General features: G+C 34.9%; 1 protein-coding gene across 6 annotated transcripts in view; it reads right to left on the bottom strand.

The window, feature by feature from the left end:
- Positions 1 to 923: 923 nt before the first annotated feature.
- MIB1 (MIB E3 ubiquitin protein ligase 1) overlaps positions 924 to 13,959 on the bottom strand; it is an 82,627-nt gene continuing 69,591 nt past the window's right edge. For 3 of the 6 annotated variants that reach the window (XM_074879343.1, XM_074879315.1, XM_074879357.1), the window contains 3 exons: positions 13,032 to 13,145; positions 11,766 to 11,866; positions 924 to 6,576 (listed from right to left, as the gene is read on the bottom strand). In XM_074879343.1, the coding sequence (XP_074735444.1) occupies positions 6,436 to 6,576; positions 11,766 to 11,866; positions 13,032 to 13,145 (356 nt within the window). In that variant the 3' untranslated portion in view covers positions 924 to 6,435. Of the gene's footprint in view, positions 6,577 to 9,378; positions 9,556 to 11,765; positions 11,867 to 13,031; positions 13,146 to 13,959 lie in introns of all 6 variants that reach the window. The other 3 variants (XM_074879324.1, XR_012630267.1, XM_074879334.1) reach the window with 3 other exon arrangements.

Here is a 13,959-nt window from a genome sequence, read left to right as displayed (position 1 = left end):
GTCCCAAAGCAAAGAACAAGTGGCTATTTTGACAATTTGCATTGTTTTCAAATAAAAAGTTTAAAAGAACATCTCTGAAAATACTGTTTTTCATACAAATCGGTTATATAAACCAAAGTTCAAGTCTTGAAAAAATGAAAAACTGAGAAAGAGAGCAACGAACCTTTTATTCTGTCAATTCATTTTTTGCCTGTACACTATGATAAATTAAAACACTAAGCCATTCAATTTTGTTAATTTTGTTGCCTTTCATTACATATATTTTTGAATGCATTCATTAAATTGAATCCTGAAAGTATAAACTATGATGCAGCAACTGTTGTGTCAGAATATGGAGTTACTGTACCTGGCAGGAGATTTTTAAATGATGACATTCATGTAGCCAGATCTGTAAAGGCCATTCAATTATAAGTAAACCCGGAGTCTAACATAAATTTAACAGCAGCTCTGATCAGTATTATGAACTATGGATTTACAGAAAAAACTGCACATATGCTATAGATACAAATTTTAGATCAACCTTTTTGTTGCTACAACATAATCCACTCTTCATACTCCCACTGTGCTGCTTAAGGAATATTTGAGTATGGGGGAAATTCAAAGGCACATAGCATTTCTGATGTCACTATAAACTCACTCTTCAGGGATACTCTGTAAAGAATCAGAATTTTTTGAAGTTTGGATTGCAAACTTTCTCAATAAAGTCTGGTGTGCTTTTAAACATTATATGCCAACAACTAACAGTTACCAAACGTTTGTTCAGGTATAAAATTTTCTAATTCCATGGTGACATCTAGCATCACTACAACTAAGGAGGAAGTCAAATGAGCCACCAGTCCCTTCCCAATGATGTGTGCACAAAAATCAGTATTAATTCAGTCTAATTACACTTTTAAATCAAAGCTTTTGCAAAAGTCAATATATATCTTTATATAAGTTTTATTAACCATACAGTACATTAGCATTTCCTTTGAAAAGCTTAGACCTTGCTAAGCAGTTTTAATGAAAGCAATAATATAGTGCTATCTGCATACAGAAATCCACTACATTCACACAGACAACCTTAAATTTCTCCAATAAACAGTCATGTCAAAATCTACAATTTACTGAAAATACAAAGTCGGTTTCAACAAAAGCAAAAATGTTCCTGTGGTTGAGTAAAACCTGTTTTCTAACATGAATAGTTTAGTTTGCAGTCATAAAGACACTAAGCTTGGGACAAAGAAAGTATTTCCTAGAAGCTCAAAATGAGACTTAAATTTTTGTAACTATGAAATGGCATGCAAACATACAGATTTGTTGCTGATTATCTCTCTCTCTTATAAAAGACTTACTGGGCCAGAGTAAAGCAGGTATTTTTACATGTTTGTTTATACAATGACCTCTCCCCTCACACTAAAAATGTCACATACAGAACATTTTATCGGCTGTTTTTGCCACAAATGCTGCTTCTTTAAATTTGAATACTACATCCTTCAGAACCCCATGACAGGCGCAACAATCCAAACAACTTTCAGAAAGCTTAATACCTAAATTTGCTGGTTTTCCTTTACAGAAAGTATATACAAGTTTATAAATCCATGACAGGGATATTACAATTATATTAACATCAACTCATTAACTGGATTCAAAAGGTACTTGCATTCTGTAAGGACTCTATGGCTGCTGCCCATTCAACAGTTCTATCAAGGCACTGTACAGTCATTAAATCTCTACTATTCTCCAAGATGTGCTGAAGAATATTGTGAACGTGTTAAAGTTGTTAAAAAGCCCTGAGTCAGAACTTTCATATTTACCACAGGCTTAGGTATAAAAATGGCACATATTAAAACTTCTGCAGATAACAGTTTTGCCTTGTCAACACAAAAAAAGTTATGAAATGCATGAAAAGACAATAGTGTGAATTCCAGCAACTTATGCAAGGATGATATACAATGTACATTGTGGCAAATCACACACTTCCATCGTATGTAATTTATACAGTCAGTAAAAAAAAAAAAACTTTCGCAATGTATTCAGACATCAAAACTGATGAAGCAAAACAAAACTGATGTGTTCCCCATCCCTTCCCAAAGACAAAGAACAACTAGAGAAGAATTCAGTACTTTGACAGAAAGGAGGTAGCACTGCTAAAAGTTAAGATTGTAGTGTTGTTGGTTTTGTTTTTGTTTTGTTGGTTTTTTTTTTTTTTTTTTAAAGTGAAAACTTGACCCATGCAGCACAAAGAACAGGATAGGCTCTTCAGTTCACCAGCTGCTACTGGAAGAGTAAAATTAAGTTTCTGACATTTTGTAGAGGAAGCTTAGATCACTAGCTCAAAGTAGCTTCTTCAAACAATTTAGTGTTTACACAAACTGCAATTAATACTGCTAAAAATAATTAGGCATACATAAAACTTCATCTCTAGAAAATATCTACACAATAAGTACTTAAATCAGATTATTTTTAGAAGACCATTTCACGTCTTTAAAAGAAGCTAAAATACCGATTGTAAGACTATGCTAACAAGGCACAAGTACTTGTGCAAATCTGCTATATTCTCACCCAGTCCAAGTTAAGAACAACACCTCTGAATCAAACTTTCACGTTTACAAAGTAACTTGTTTATCATCTTGCCAGTGTAAGTTTCAGTATCCACTTCAGCAAAAAAGGGGTTCCTCCAAACCCCAACAGACAAGTACACAGTATTTCAACAAATGGAAAGTAGGTAATAATAGCCCAAATTTCGAGAAGTGCCATATGAGCTCAGGGTAATTGATAGACAGTAGGTTTGGGGAAAAAAAAAAGTCAAACATAGTTATACAGAAGTTAAGAAGCTACAACTATTTAGCATATTCTGTTAGCCTCTTAGGTTGTCTTTATACTTTAAATCACTGTGTACTGATGTGACCGTTTATGTATTTTACTAAATGGAAAAAAAAAAGTATTTTACTTAAACACCTGGGCACACCTCACACCTGAACAATACACATTATTAGGTGCCTTCTTGATTGTTTCAAGAAACAAACTGCGATACTTCATTCAATTTAATTTCAAATGGGGGATACTCATAATCAAAGATTGCAACTTTTACATTTTATGATTTTACAGTATATTAAGAGATAAACGACTTACTGATTTTTTTCTAATTTTCACTTTGCTCCCCAATAATAGTAATGAGATTTACACTTTCATCTTTGCTGAAGACAGAGGCACAATGACATATCCTCAACTCTCCTACTTGTTAAATCCCTTTGGCTTCCAACTGAGCTTCTGTTTTTCATCCTTCGATTATTTGTTATCCAATTAAACATTCACACTCTGTGCATACTGCACAGATGATACCAGACTAAATTGAGTGAATGAATTTACTAGCTACCTCAGCAACACTAGTCCACCTTCTACATCAGAATCCAAAGACAGCATGTGAATCTAAATATTTCCATAAATGATACTGGATTTGCAAACATTTTCCCTCATTAAGTTTTTTGAAAGGCAAGCACTGTATAGCCTTCCCAATATAAGACTCTTTCACCTGTTACTAAGTGGACTATATTAATAATTCAAGCATGTTTATTAGCTTACCTAGTTTTTCCAATTCAGTTGTTTCTCGTGGCATCATAATAGCATCAAGTTGACATAATTTAATTTCAACTGGCACACAGCAATGCCGAACAAGTCCAATCACAAACTTGTATGCAGTCACATGCATCTGGTGTGACTACAGTATAGAAGACTATAGCTTCTCCTAGAACACCACCTTCAGTTATTGTCTCTATTTCGATAGGACTGTGAAGGCATCCAAATACTGAGTGTTATAAAGTAACTTGCAGCTTCCCTGTTGAAAAGCACAAGCCTAACAGAGCACTTGCCTATCTATGCTACAATATGCGCCTCTTGCAGACAAGGACTATTTAACATTCAACTCCAGTTTCCCACCCAGGATGCTTTAGATCAGTTTTTACTCAGCTGAATTATTCAAATGATGCTAAGTTGGAATACTTTCAAGTATTTCTGGCTTGGTCCAGTGAAGAAGAATTAGGAAAATCCCAACTGCTATACTGAGGTTTCAGTTTTGAGCTGCATTATCAACAAGAAATCTGCCCTGCCTTTGTGCTCACAGCAGTTTATAGAGGTCCCCTTGAAAAATAAATAGGACACAATATTCAAAATGTCTACCAGAGCCAGAGGAAACCAAGGTACCATCTGATACATTACAGGCTAAAACTTAGAATGGATTTTCAAATAGCACATCCTATTATAAAATTATTTTTAGAGGAAGACTGACAGGAAACTGAAGCCTACTATACTGTAGCTGTCAAACATACTACAAAAAAATAATCAGACCTAGTGACATGCATATTGGCCAAATAAAAATTGCAATGAACACTCAGGTGCACTCAGAGCTTAAGTGGAGATAGCGAAATGCTGAACTGAAAAAAAGCCTGATATCAAAAACTTTCCAAAGCTCCTCGAAATTTTGGTATTTTAGAATAGGAACCCAAGAAGCAAGAAAAGGGAGGACTATTTCATTTGGTGAAGGCAGACACACAGATTATCTGAGAACAGATGACTACTAGTATATAAATAAAACAGACTACTATATCGACTCCAGATTGAGATTGTATCCAATGAAAAATTACTGAAAAGAATGACGAACATTTGCAATTCTGGATCAGGACTGAAGGTGGCTATAGAAAGGCTGCGTATTACATAACTTTGCTATGTTAAAAGCCACTCTACATACATTTTTCCCATATAACACTGTAGTTGTTTCCTGGAAAACTCTATTCAGCGTTGAAACCTTACTGGTTAAAAGTTCACCTATCTTTACAGTTTACTAGTAACATTCTTCTGAGATTTCTGCCAATGTTTGCACAATTCTGGCAAATCAACATAAGCTTCAAATGACTGAGAATATTTTATCTAAAGAGATCACAATTTTATACCTTTATCCTTACATGAATCTTCCTCTGAACTATCCCTTTTTCCACCTTTTTGACATACACAATGAGAATTAAATGAGAAATTAATCTCAGCTGCAAGTAAGGCACCTAAATGACTCCAGCATGGATTTTTTTTATAGTTCCGCAAAGAGCACATCCAAATGAAGTCTGTACAATGGCAAAAGGCTACATGAACTATGCACTCAAAAAACTGCCAAAACACTTAGGAGTGAGCACACATTCCTTTTAGCTACAGGAGATCCTTATATCAGCATAATTTCTTCCATGCAAAAAGATGGAAAGATGTACTTGTTATCAAAACGTTAATAGTTTGCAGTTCTTGACAGTACCATTTTCGGAGTCAGGAACACCTCTTTGTCACATCAGTGACAGCTAACTCCTTCAGCAAACTTCAACTCACCCAGGCATGGCTCACAAAATTCACTGCTCTGTCAGCAGTATCTTCATTTGCAGTATTACCCAGTAATGTTCACAGATAAGTCCTAGTGTTAACACCCAACTTAGATGAATAAGCAATATTAAATCTTCTCTTTTGCTGTTGATACTGTTTGCCTGGAGAAAACAAAACTAATTTAAGAGAGGAAATCTTGCAAAATCTCTAGTTTTTCCTAATCCATAGACCCAGAATTTTTTAAATGGCCCCACATATATATATATGTTCCTCTACAAACGATCAAATTCACTCATCTGAAACGGCTGACCCACTGCTCGCATGTTTTCCTTTCCAGTCAAGATAAAAGCAATACCATACAAAATTATGTGGCTAGCAGAATGAAGAAGTTCACTATTTAAGTTGGCTTGAACCTGTTAGACTAAAGTTCAGTTTTGGGAACATAATGTTTCTAAACTAGATTTTTCTTTTTACCGTTTCTTTCCCAATCCATCCTCAGCAAAGGGCATGATAAAGTTAGAATTACCATAACATTGTATTTTGAGGTCCAATCTTATGGGAATAGTATATTTATTACTACTGTGTATACACTTTGTATTGGTTTTGCATTATTGTATATTTCAAGACAGAATTATTGTGAATCATAACTGTCACAGGAAATTTCTACATTGTCCAGAAATGCATAAACCAAAAAAAATGCTAAATATTTATATTTGATATTAACTGACAATACAAAAAACCCCCTTACATCACTTGACACCTGATACACACATTAAAAAACATGAACGAAACCAAAATAAGATTGTCCCTTTAAACTTTAAGGGGAAGAAGAAGACAGAAAGAAAAGGAAAAAAAAGACTGCTTTAATAGCTTCAGGCTTAGATGTTTACTGGTAAAGCTAAAAGCTGACTGTTCAAATACTGTTCTCTTATTTGGTGTGTTCACAGTCTTTAAACAACTATCATGTAATGAACCTATGCTACAGTATTAGAAATGTTTTCATTAGAACCCTTTACTGCCTTTCAAACTTATGGAGATTTAAATCATCAAAATGTCCTTACTATTTCATAAGCTAATAAGAGACATTGGTTCCACTACTTAATACAAAAGGATCCTTCGTTCAATTGCTTTGCGGCATATAGGGCATTCACTCATTCGGTCTCCACAGAGTTGACATGTTCCATGGCCACAAAGAAAGATCATATTCTTCAGACGGTCCAAACAGACAGGACACATAGTCTGTAAAAGAGTTTGACAGGTTACACAGTCAATGGCAGTAGCGATACAGTATCAAATATGCAATATATAAATTACTGAAATTTAACAATAAATATGCCTTCTTAGGCATAACAGATCATTGCCATAGCATAACCCTGCCACTAACCTGAAAGCTAAGAATTTTTTTTTTAAATCACATTTTTACTTCACATTGACTTAAAATATTTGGGCTTCTCCTACCCCATCAAGATGAAAAAACCCCTATGTATCTTTTTTCCTAATATGATCCCTTTAAGAAAGACAATCCAGTAGTAGGTTGACATCACATTCTCAATATCATTACCCAAGTTTGCAACATTAAGACATTCTTCAGCAACGTTCCCCTTTATGTCATGTAATCTTCCAGGGAACACACACCACAGTGTACAATGCTTGGGTAATGATTTACCAATTTCTTCTCAGGCTACCTAATAATTCATATACTTACCTTTAAACACCAAGCACTAAACACATACAGAAGTAATAAAAATGCTGCATGATCAATATCGTATGTAAAGATTCAATGCTGGTAATTCCAGCCTTTGTTCATGGAAGTTATCTGGATTTTCAACCAAAAGAACACCTCAAGTTTCAAATGAAGAACAATTTAATAGATCTGTGACCTTCAGTTGTAACAGTAGCACAGCAAACTTTTAAAATCAGTTTTAATTGCTGAGCATTAAAGTGACAGCCAATGCCCAAAAAAGATGTCCTAAAAGTTCTTCAATAGCAAAGTTCATTTTGTACCAAGCCACTAAGGAACAATGTCCTTCACCTTTTGTCACATGCAGAAATTGAAGTTTTGGTAAGGCATGTTCCTTCACCATAAACATACTGCAGCCACATTAGGATTTCATTTATAACAGTTTGCCAAAGGTTAGTAAATGAATAGATGTTATAACAGATAATTGTTAAGACCGTTCTGTAGTCCAACAAATCAAATTTAAGATGTCCTCAGATCTGAGACACACTACTTACATCTAACACTTATAAATGTTGATCTCACGTATAATATGAAATACTGACAGGGTTTATATTTCAAATGCAAATTCATTTTATCACCACCTTGCACCTGTGACTTGTTTCCATACTCATGGTCAGGGGTTTACTTCAGTTTGTTCATCTCATGGCAGAGAGAATCCATAGCAGGAAACCTATTCAGTACAACCTTAAAGCATACCTTCTATCAATAGGTATTAGCTCCTAGGGTAGATAGCTTAGTTGAAGACCAAAAAAATTCACCAGCAGTCTGCTTATACAGAGTTTAAAGTGGCATGGAATCTGGCCAAACGCCTATTTTAATCTCCAGGATACCAGTACAATGGGCTAGCAGGAATGTAAAACTTTCAGATAAAACCCTATGTCAATTTATATTTAAAAAAAACCCCTTCACTCTCCCCAAAAATGCTGTGCTCCAGCTTTGCCAGAATTTCCACAGTACTGTAAGAAAACACTCTCAAACTAAAAATCTGCAAAAGACCAACTGTGTCAGTCAGTCCTGCTCATTTTTCCATTCACACCAAGTCATCACCTTCACATCCCACTGGGACAATTAGAGCATTCTTCCTTCAGTAACCTACAGTCCTCAAATATCAAACAGCTATTTCTAATTAATATATAGCTGTCCCGTGACAAGTGTCTATAACCTGGTAGTACTGACATGACACCCTTTGACAAAGGATTGACAAAGCAAACCTGAACCTTACCTTTGGAGAAAAAACTTGTAGCCTTTATTCTATGTTTTTAGTGTAATTATTTGCTTTTGTGCCTAAATATAATGTCAGAATTACTGAAGTTACAAGGGTCTGTTTCTCTCCAAATGCCACACCATCATTTGAAAATGAAAACATCCATCAAGGGACTGAGAACTAATAAAAAAAATAATCTGTTCAAACACCATTATTTTTGATTGTTTCATTCAGTGAAGCACAGAAAACCTAACATTTTCATTTTTACACATCTTTTCTGCAATTGCATGCAGCATTAGCAAATTGCCCAATTTCTCCTGCTTAGTACAAATGCAGAGTATATAAAATACATTAGCTATTTAATTTCTTAATATGATACTATTTTAACATTTAAGTTACTTCATACAGTAGGAGAATTCAGCTGGCAGGAACAACCAAACTTCCTGTTTGCTATGCAGTTCTATTCTGACAAGGATTTTCTAGATTAGATCAGCAGCTTCCCAGTGGGATACAAGCCTAAACATCTGAGTTTTACCCAACTTTCAAGGAGCTTTCATTACTTAACCACCAGCTTATACGCACTTTTACACTGGAAGAAAGTTCACTGCATGCCTTACACCCAGTTTGTGCCAGAGCAGCCAGAAATAAGCAGTATCTGTTTCTATTGTACTATTAGTTTGTTAGAATATCCTCTGCGTGAAACCACACTCTACTTTTTTTATCCACATGAAACATTTGACTCCCATCTTTTGAATGAAAGCAAATGGCATAAAAAGGCACTATACTTGTTCTGTGTGAGAATTACTTCTTTGGATAAGTACAAGTAGTCTGAAAAAGTGCTCATCATACCTTTAAGTATAACTAGGTTTGCAATTCAAATCAATTTTTACCACTAACAAGGCATTTTAAACTGCCTGAAACAGCAATTCCTCATTTCTAAAAACAGTTTTTCCAACAATATACAGGTGCACAGTGACAAAATAAATTTATTTTTAAGGAGAAAGAAAGTGATGTAAGTATGGTGAAGGAACATACGTAAGATATCAGACAGATGATGGTGATTATGTATGAAATGGAATGAAGGTATTGCAATTACAGTCAAAAGGGTTCACATTCAGGGAATCCCTGAAGAATGGTGTGGTCATCAGATGTGGGAGATTCTGTTGACATCAGCATCACTTCTGCTTGGCACCAGAAATGGTTTTAAAAGCTTGCTGCACTAACATATTAGATTATCATTGAAGGTATGAGTTGAAACATAGGATTATACCTGCTGAAAGAGAACAAATTAATTTTAAGTACAAAAATATCAATGTAAGATGAAGACTGAACTGTTAAAACACAAATCAAAAGAATACACAATTATAGCGGAATACTGTGCATCATTTCCAGCACAAATTTAAAAGACGAGATGACTAATTTTAATCACATCCAACTTGATACTCACAAGTATGATTCATAACTTGCCCTGTCACAAGACTAAGCAGAAAAGACACTAAGGAAAACATGAAAGAGTCGCAAATGAAGATGCACACAAGAATGACCAGAACCACCTCTTTGTAGTCAGAGGCATTGAACAATCTTCAGTTTTATACTGATTTAAAATAAATTATTGGACAAAAGGGTATTTCAAAGCAAAAGAATGCACTTGAATTCCCAAAAAATTCCAGTATTAGATCTTTCTTACTATTGCAAATATGAAAACCAAATATGAAAATACAAGTAGAAAATGACATGTATGAAGTAGTCTCTTCTCCCTAATACAGCATAACTTTCTAGTTAGAAAGCTTCTGGCTAGCAAATCCCAAAGACAAAATTGTTAAGAATACAAAAACCCTAAGTTTTTTCAGTTTTCCTTAATCAAGAAGAAAAACTGTAACAAAGTAGTTTTCCTTTCATGTCCCTATACATAAAAGCATTAGCATACCGAAATAGAACTCCCATCTTTTAGAAACTCCTAAAATAACGTAACCAGAAAAGAAAAATATACATCTGAATAGATTACTTGCATTTAAACATTCATCTGCATGTTTTGCATCTATCATTTTACATGCCAAAGCAGTAGTCTTATTCTTTTCATCCAGTGTTAAAAAGTGAACGAGTAGATGTAAGAAGTCAGAGATATCTAGAAACTCCCAACGTTATCATCGAGACAGACATGCATTTTTCAAATGACAATTTTTAATCTGCATGTTCTTTTGCAGACAAAAGAATCTGCTTTGAATTGTATATTTGAATTTCTGTTACTGGGGTGTTGGCCAAGTTCCCATACAACAGGAACAGCTCTTCACAGACATGCCACTGAGGTTAAAATTTGGCAGCATATCAGTTCACAAATTTAAGGCATTTAGAGATATGGGCTGTAAAACTGGTGATCTAAACACTTGAGTCTTAGCTTTCACACACATGAACAGCTGAGAACAACAACTACCAGGACTAAATGTGATGCTGGCATCACTGAAGTATTACTGACTACTGTAAGCCTACAAGAGGAAAAGACAAGTAACACAGTAAGAACACTTCTCTGTTTCCTGTATCCATGAAAAGTCTCTTCCACTTGTGTTATACATAAGGAAGCCAAAAATCTCACTATCGGGGTTCTAAGAGAGTGAGTTCATACAATAGTCAGATACCCAGGTCCTTTACTGCTGAAAAATCTCAAAATCAAGTTTTTCTTTGTGCAGATGGAAAAGCAAGGAAACAATTTAGTAATTTAACATATGAAAGTTCTGCATGTAGACCACTACTTAAGCACTTCTAATGGAACTAGACTTACAGATGTAACAAATTCAAATAGATAACTGTCAGTTATCCAAAACATTAATTTTTGTTTTTTTGTTAGGTTTCTAAATTGCATGTAACTCAACAGCGAATAATCAATACAATCTACAGTCAACTTTTATAAATTTCCTCCTGCAAACACTATGCATAATTCGAAAAGACAAACCTTACCATTTACATTCCAAATATTCAAATTACATGTACAGTAGTTTCAAAGGTTTTAATTTTGCAACCATAAAATTTTTTGAAGAGTACATAAACTATAGCCTTCATACAACAGGTAACTGCCAGCCATTATTCAAAGGCAGTTCATGAAACAGACAAGTAAAGATTGAGGTAGATACAGAATAATGAAGAATATCTACTTTTATTACTTTCTGTGAAAACAGCTTCTGCTGTACCTGTACACTCAGGTCAGCTAAACAGGCAGAGAACATACTGAGCAGAGCATTCTTGTTTAGTCACACCAACACAGATGCTCTAATAGGTGGATTATCAAACACGGCCACTTGATTTTTATTTTTTTTTTTTAAACCTGTACATAGAAGACATACAAGCCACATCACACACACAAGATACTGGTTATTTAACAGAAATTTAAGAACTGAAGCACTTCGACATGTCATTTTGTTTTAAATAACAGAAGATGCATTGGCTTTTTCAATTTTAGTGGTCCATAAAATTTTTATCCAGCACTTTTACCTGTTCCTTGATGTCTTGTAACTGTTGCTGCAGCTTCTGTACATCCGCATTGACATTGGTGTTGTCTTTGTCTTTCTGCAAAACTGGAATGTTTCCACTTGCTGTAATTTAGAGAAAATAAAGATATGTGATTATGCATCAATCTAATGAAACAGGAATGATTATTTCCAGTGCACTAACTACATTTTTTCAATTATCTGAAATGTTAGTCAAACATATTTGATAGTCTAATTACATTCACTATGACAGCACTGCAGCTCAATTCATAAAGAACTTTTGAGTTCTTTGACTTCTCTGAGCAGCAATGCTGCTTTGACAACTATTTCCTCAATAATGATGCTCAAAATGTCTGCAGCCCCTTAATGTTCTCACGAGTTCTTACTTGGCAGTGAAGTTCCTGCAGTAAATTTTTTTGCACATGTAAAGAGCAAGGTCAAATTATTTCACACTGAAAAGACTTCTTATCTACATAACCAATTCTATTTGCTGTTCAAAACTGCACAAGCATCTTGGAAGTTCTTTGTTCAAAATTTGAACAAACTCAGATTAACATTCCTGTATTTGACTGACCCGGGAAGCAATGTTACTGTAAGAAACAGAAAAATTGAGAAGTATTTCAGATTTTAAATTTCCAGTGTGAGTATTAAAAACCTGATTTTAAGGATTATTCTTGTATTTATCTATTTAAGAACAGTATGACACGAATGACCTAAATGCCAATTCACATAAACTCAATTCAAACACTGCATACACACACAGAGTAAATGCAAATAATTAACAGAAACTATTCAGAGAAGTCACAAGTTTAAAAACCAGTCAAAGCAAGAGAAGTCAAACCAAACAATCTATCATTAAAGTTGCTTGTACCTAGAAGCAAAATATTTACCATTCCTTCATCAGTCAGAGAGTTCCAGGAGTAAAAAAAAAAGCAAAGCAAAGCAAAAAACCCAAAACATTTCTTTGCTCATGTGCACAGTTACAGACAATCTTCAGCTTTTGCTTCACAGGACATTAATAAGTGGCCAAGAAGTCATATATGTTTCAGCTTCTACTCTAGATTCTGGAAGCAATCCTTTAGTACAGTAACTGGTGTCACCATTGCAGCTGCTGCTACCAATGTAGGAACAGCAAATGGATACTTGGCTCAACACTGGTTTTATTAAACCTTTCTTTAAAAAGGAGAGGAAAGATTTAGGTCATTCAAAAGAATGAGAATAAGAAGTTGGTGGGGGAAGGTGAAAGAGTACGGGTTTTGGAGTCACTCACAAATATCGTCAGTGGTATCTTCTGTACCTTTCCCTCCGCAGCACATTATGAAAGGCACTCTTCGCTCAACCACTGCCCGACACTGTACACATTTCTTCATCAAGCTTGCACAATCTGAGGGGACATAGAAATAAATCAACTCTGAGTCCTGATATTTCATTTTTCTTCCTTCCTATCCATGAACTTGTTTATTTACAGCAATGCCATAATAGATGCTTGTAATACAAATAACTACTTGTGTTCATCTTTGCATCATTTTCTGCAAATCACACCTATAAACAGCGTCTTGGCTGGGAACTGAAGTAAACCTGTTTATCTTCTTTTAATGTATTTCAAGCGAGCAGGTTCCTCCTCCTCCAAATGGATATCTATTCCACAAAAATTACAGAAGTTAAAAAAGTAAAATCACACACATTTCAGACCAGAACTTCCAAGAATGTCTTGACTACCTGTTTTTAACTTTAGAACAAAGATCTCACTTACTGTCCTAATGCTCCAGGGGCAAACAGGTGTGGCTCCTTAACCTTAAGAGTAAACCTGTATCTTTTGATATAATCCTAGCAAGGAGGCTGTAATTTTTCTACAAAAGGCAAATTATTATGTCTCATAAATGCTGAAGGTTACTGTGAATCAACAGAGTGGGTCCTATAAACTACACAGACTTGAAGACTCTCTCTCATCCTGCTTGAACAAGACATTCAGAGAATAATCTGGAAAGAAATCATCTACATCTCTGTTAAACCTTTTGCTGTCCTTGTTACAGCTTAGACCTGGTGATGTGTATTGCATTGCTGAAATCCTTCACCACAGCAATCAATCTTTTTGCTGTCTTCTTCCTGGGAAACTAATCAAAAAAAAACTTCTCTCATCATCTTTCAACTGCAGATAGTGAAAGAGGCCAGATCAGTGATTCAATGTCAGGTCTCTC

Source organism: Strix uralensis, chromosome 1, assembly GCF_047716275.1.
Source record: "Strix uralensis isolate ZFMK-TIS-50842 chromosome 1, bStrUra1, whole genome shotgun sequence".
NCBI classification, from domain to species: Eukaryota; Metazoa; Chordata; class Aves; order Strigiformes; family Strigidae; genus Strix; species Strix uralensis.
Note: the sequence above shows the minus strand (reverse complement) of the source record. Positions and strands in the feature narration are given on the sequence as shown.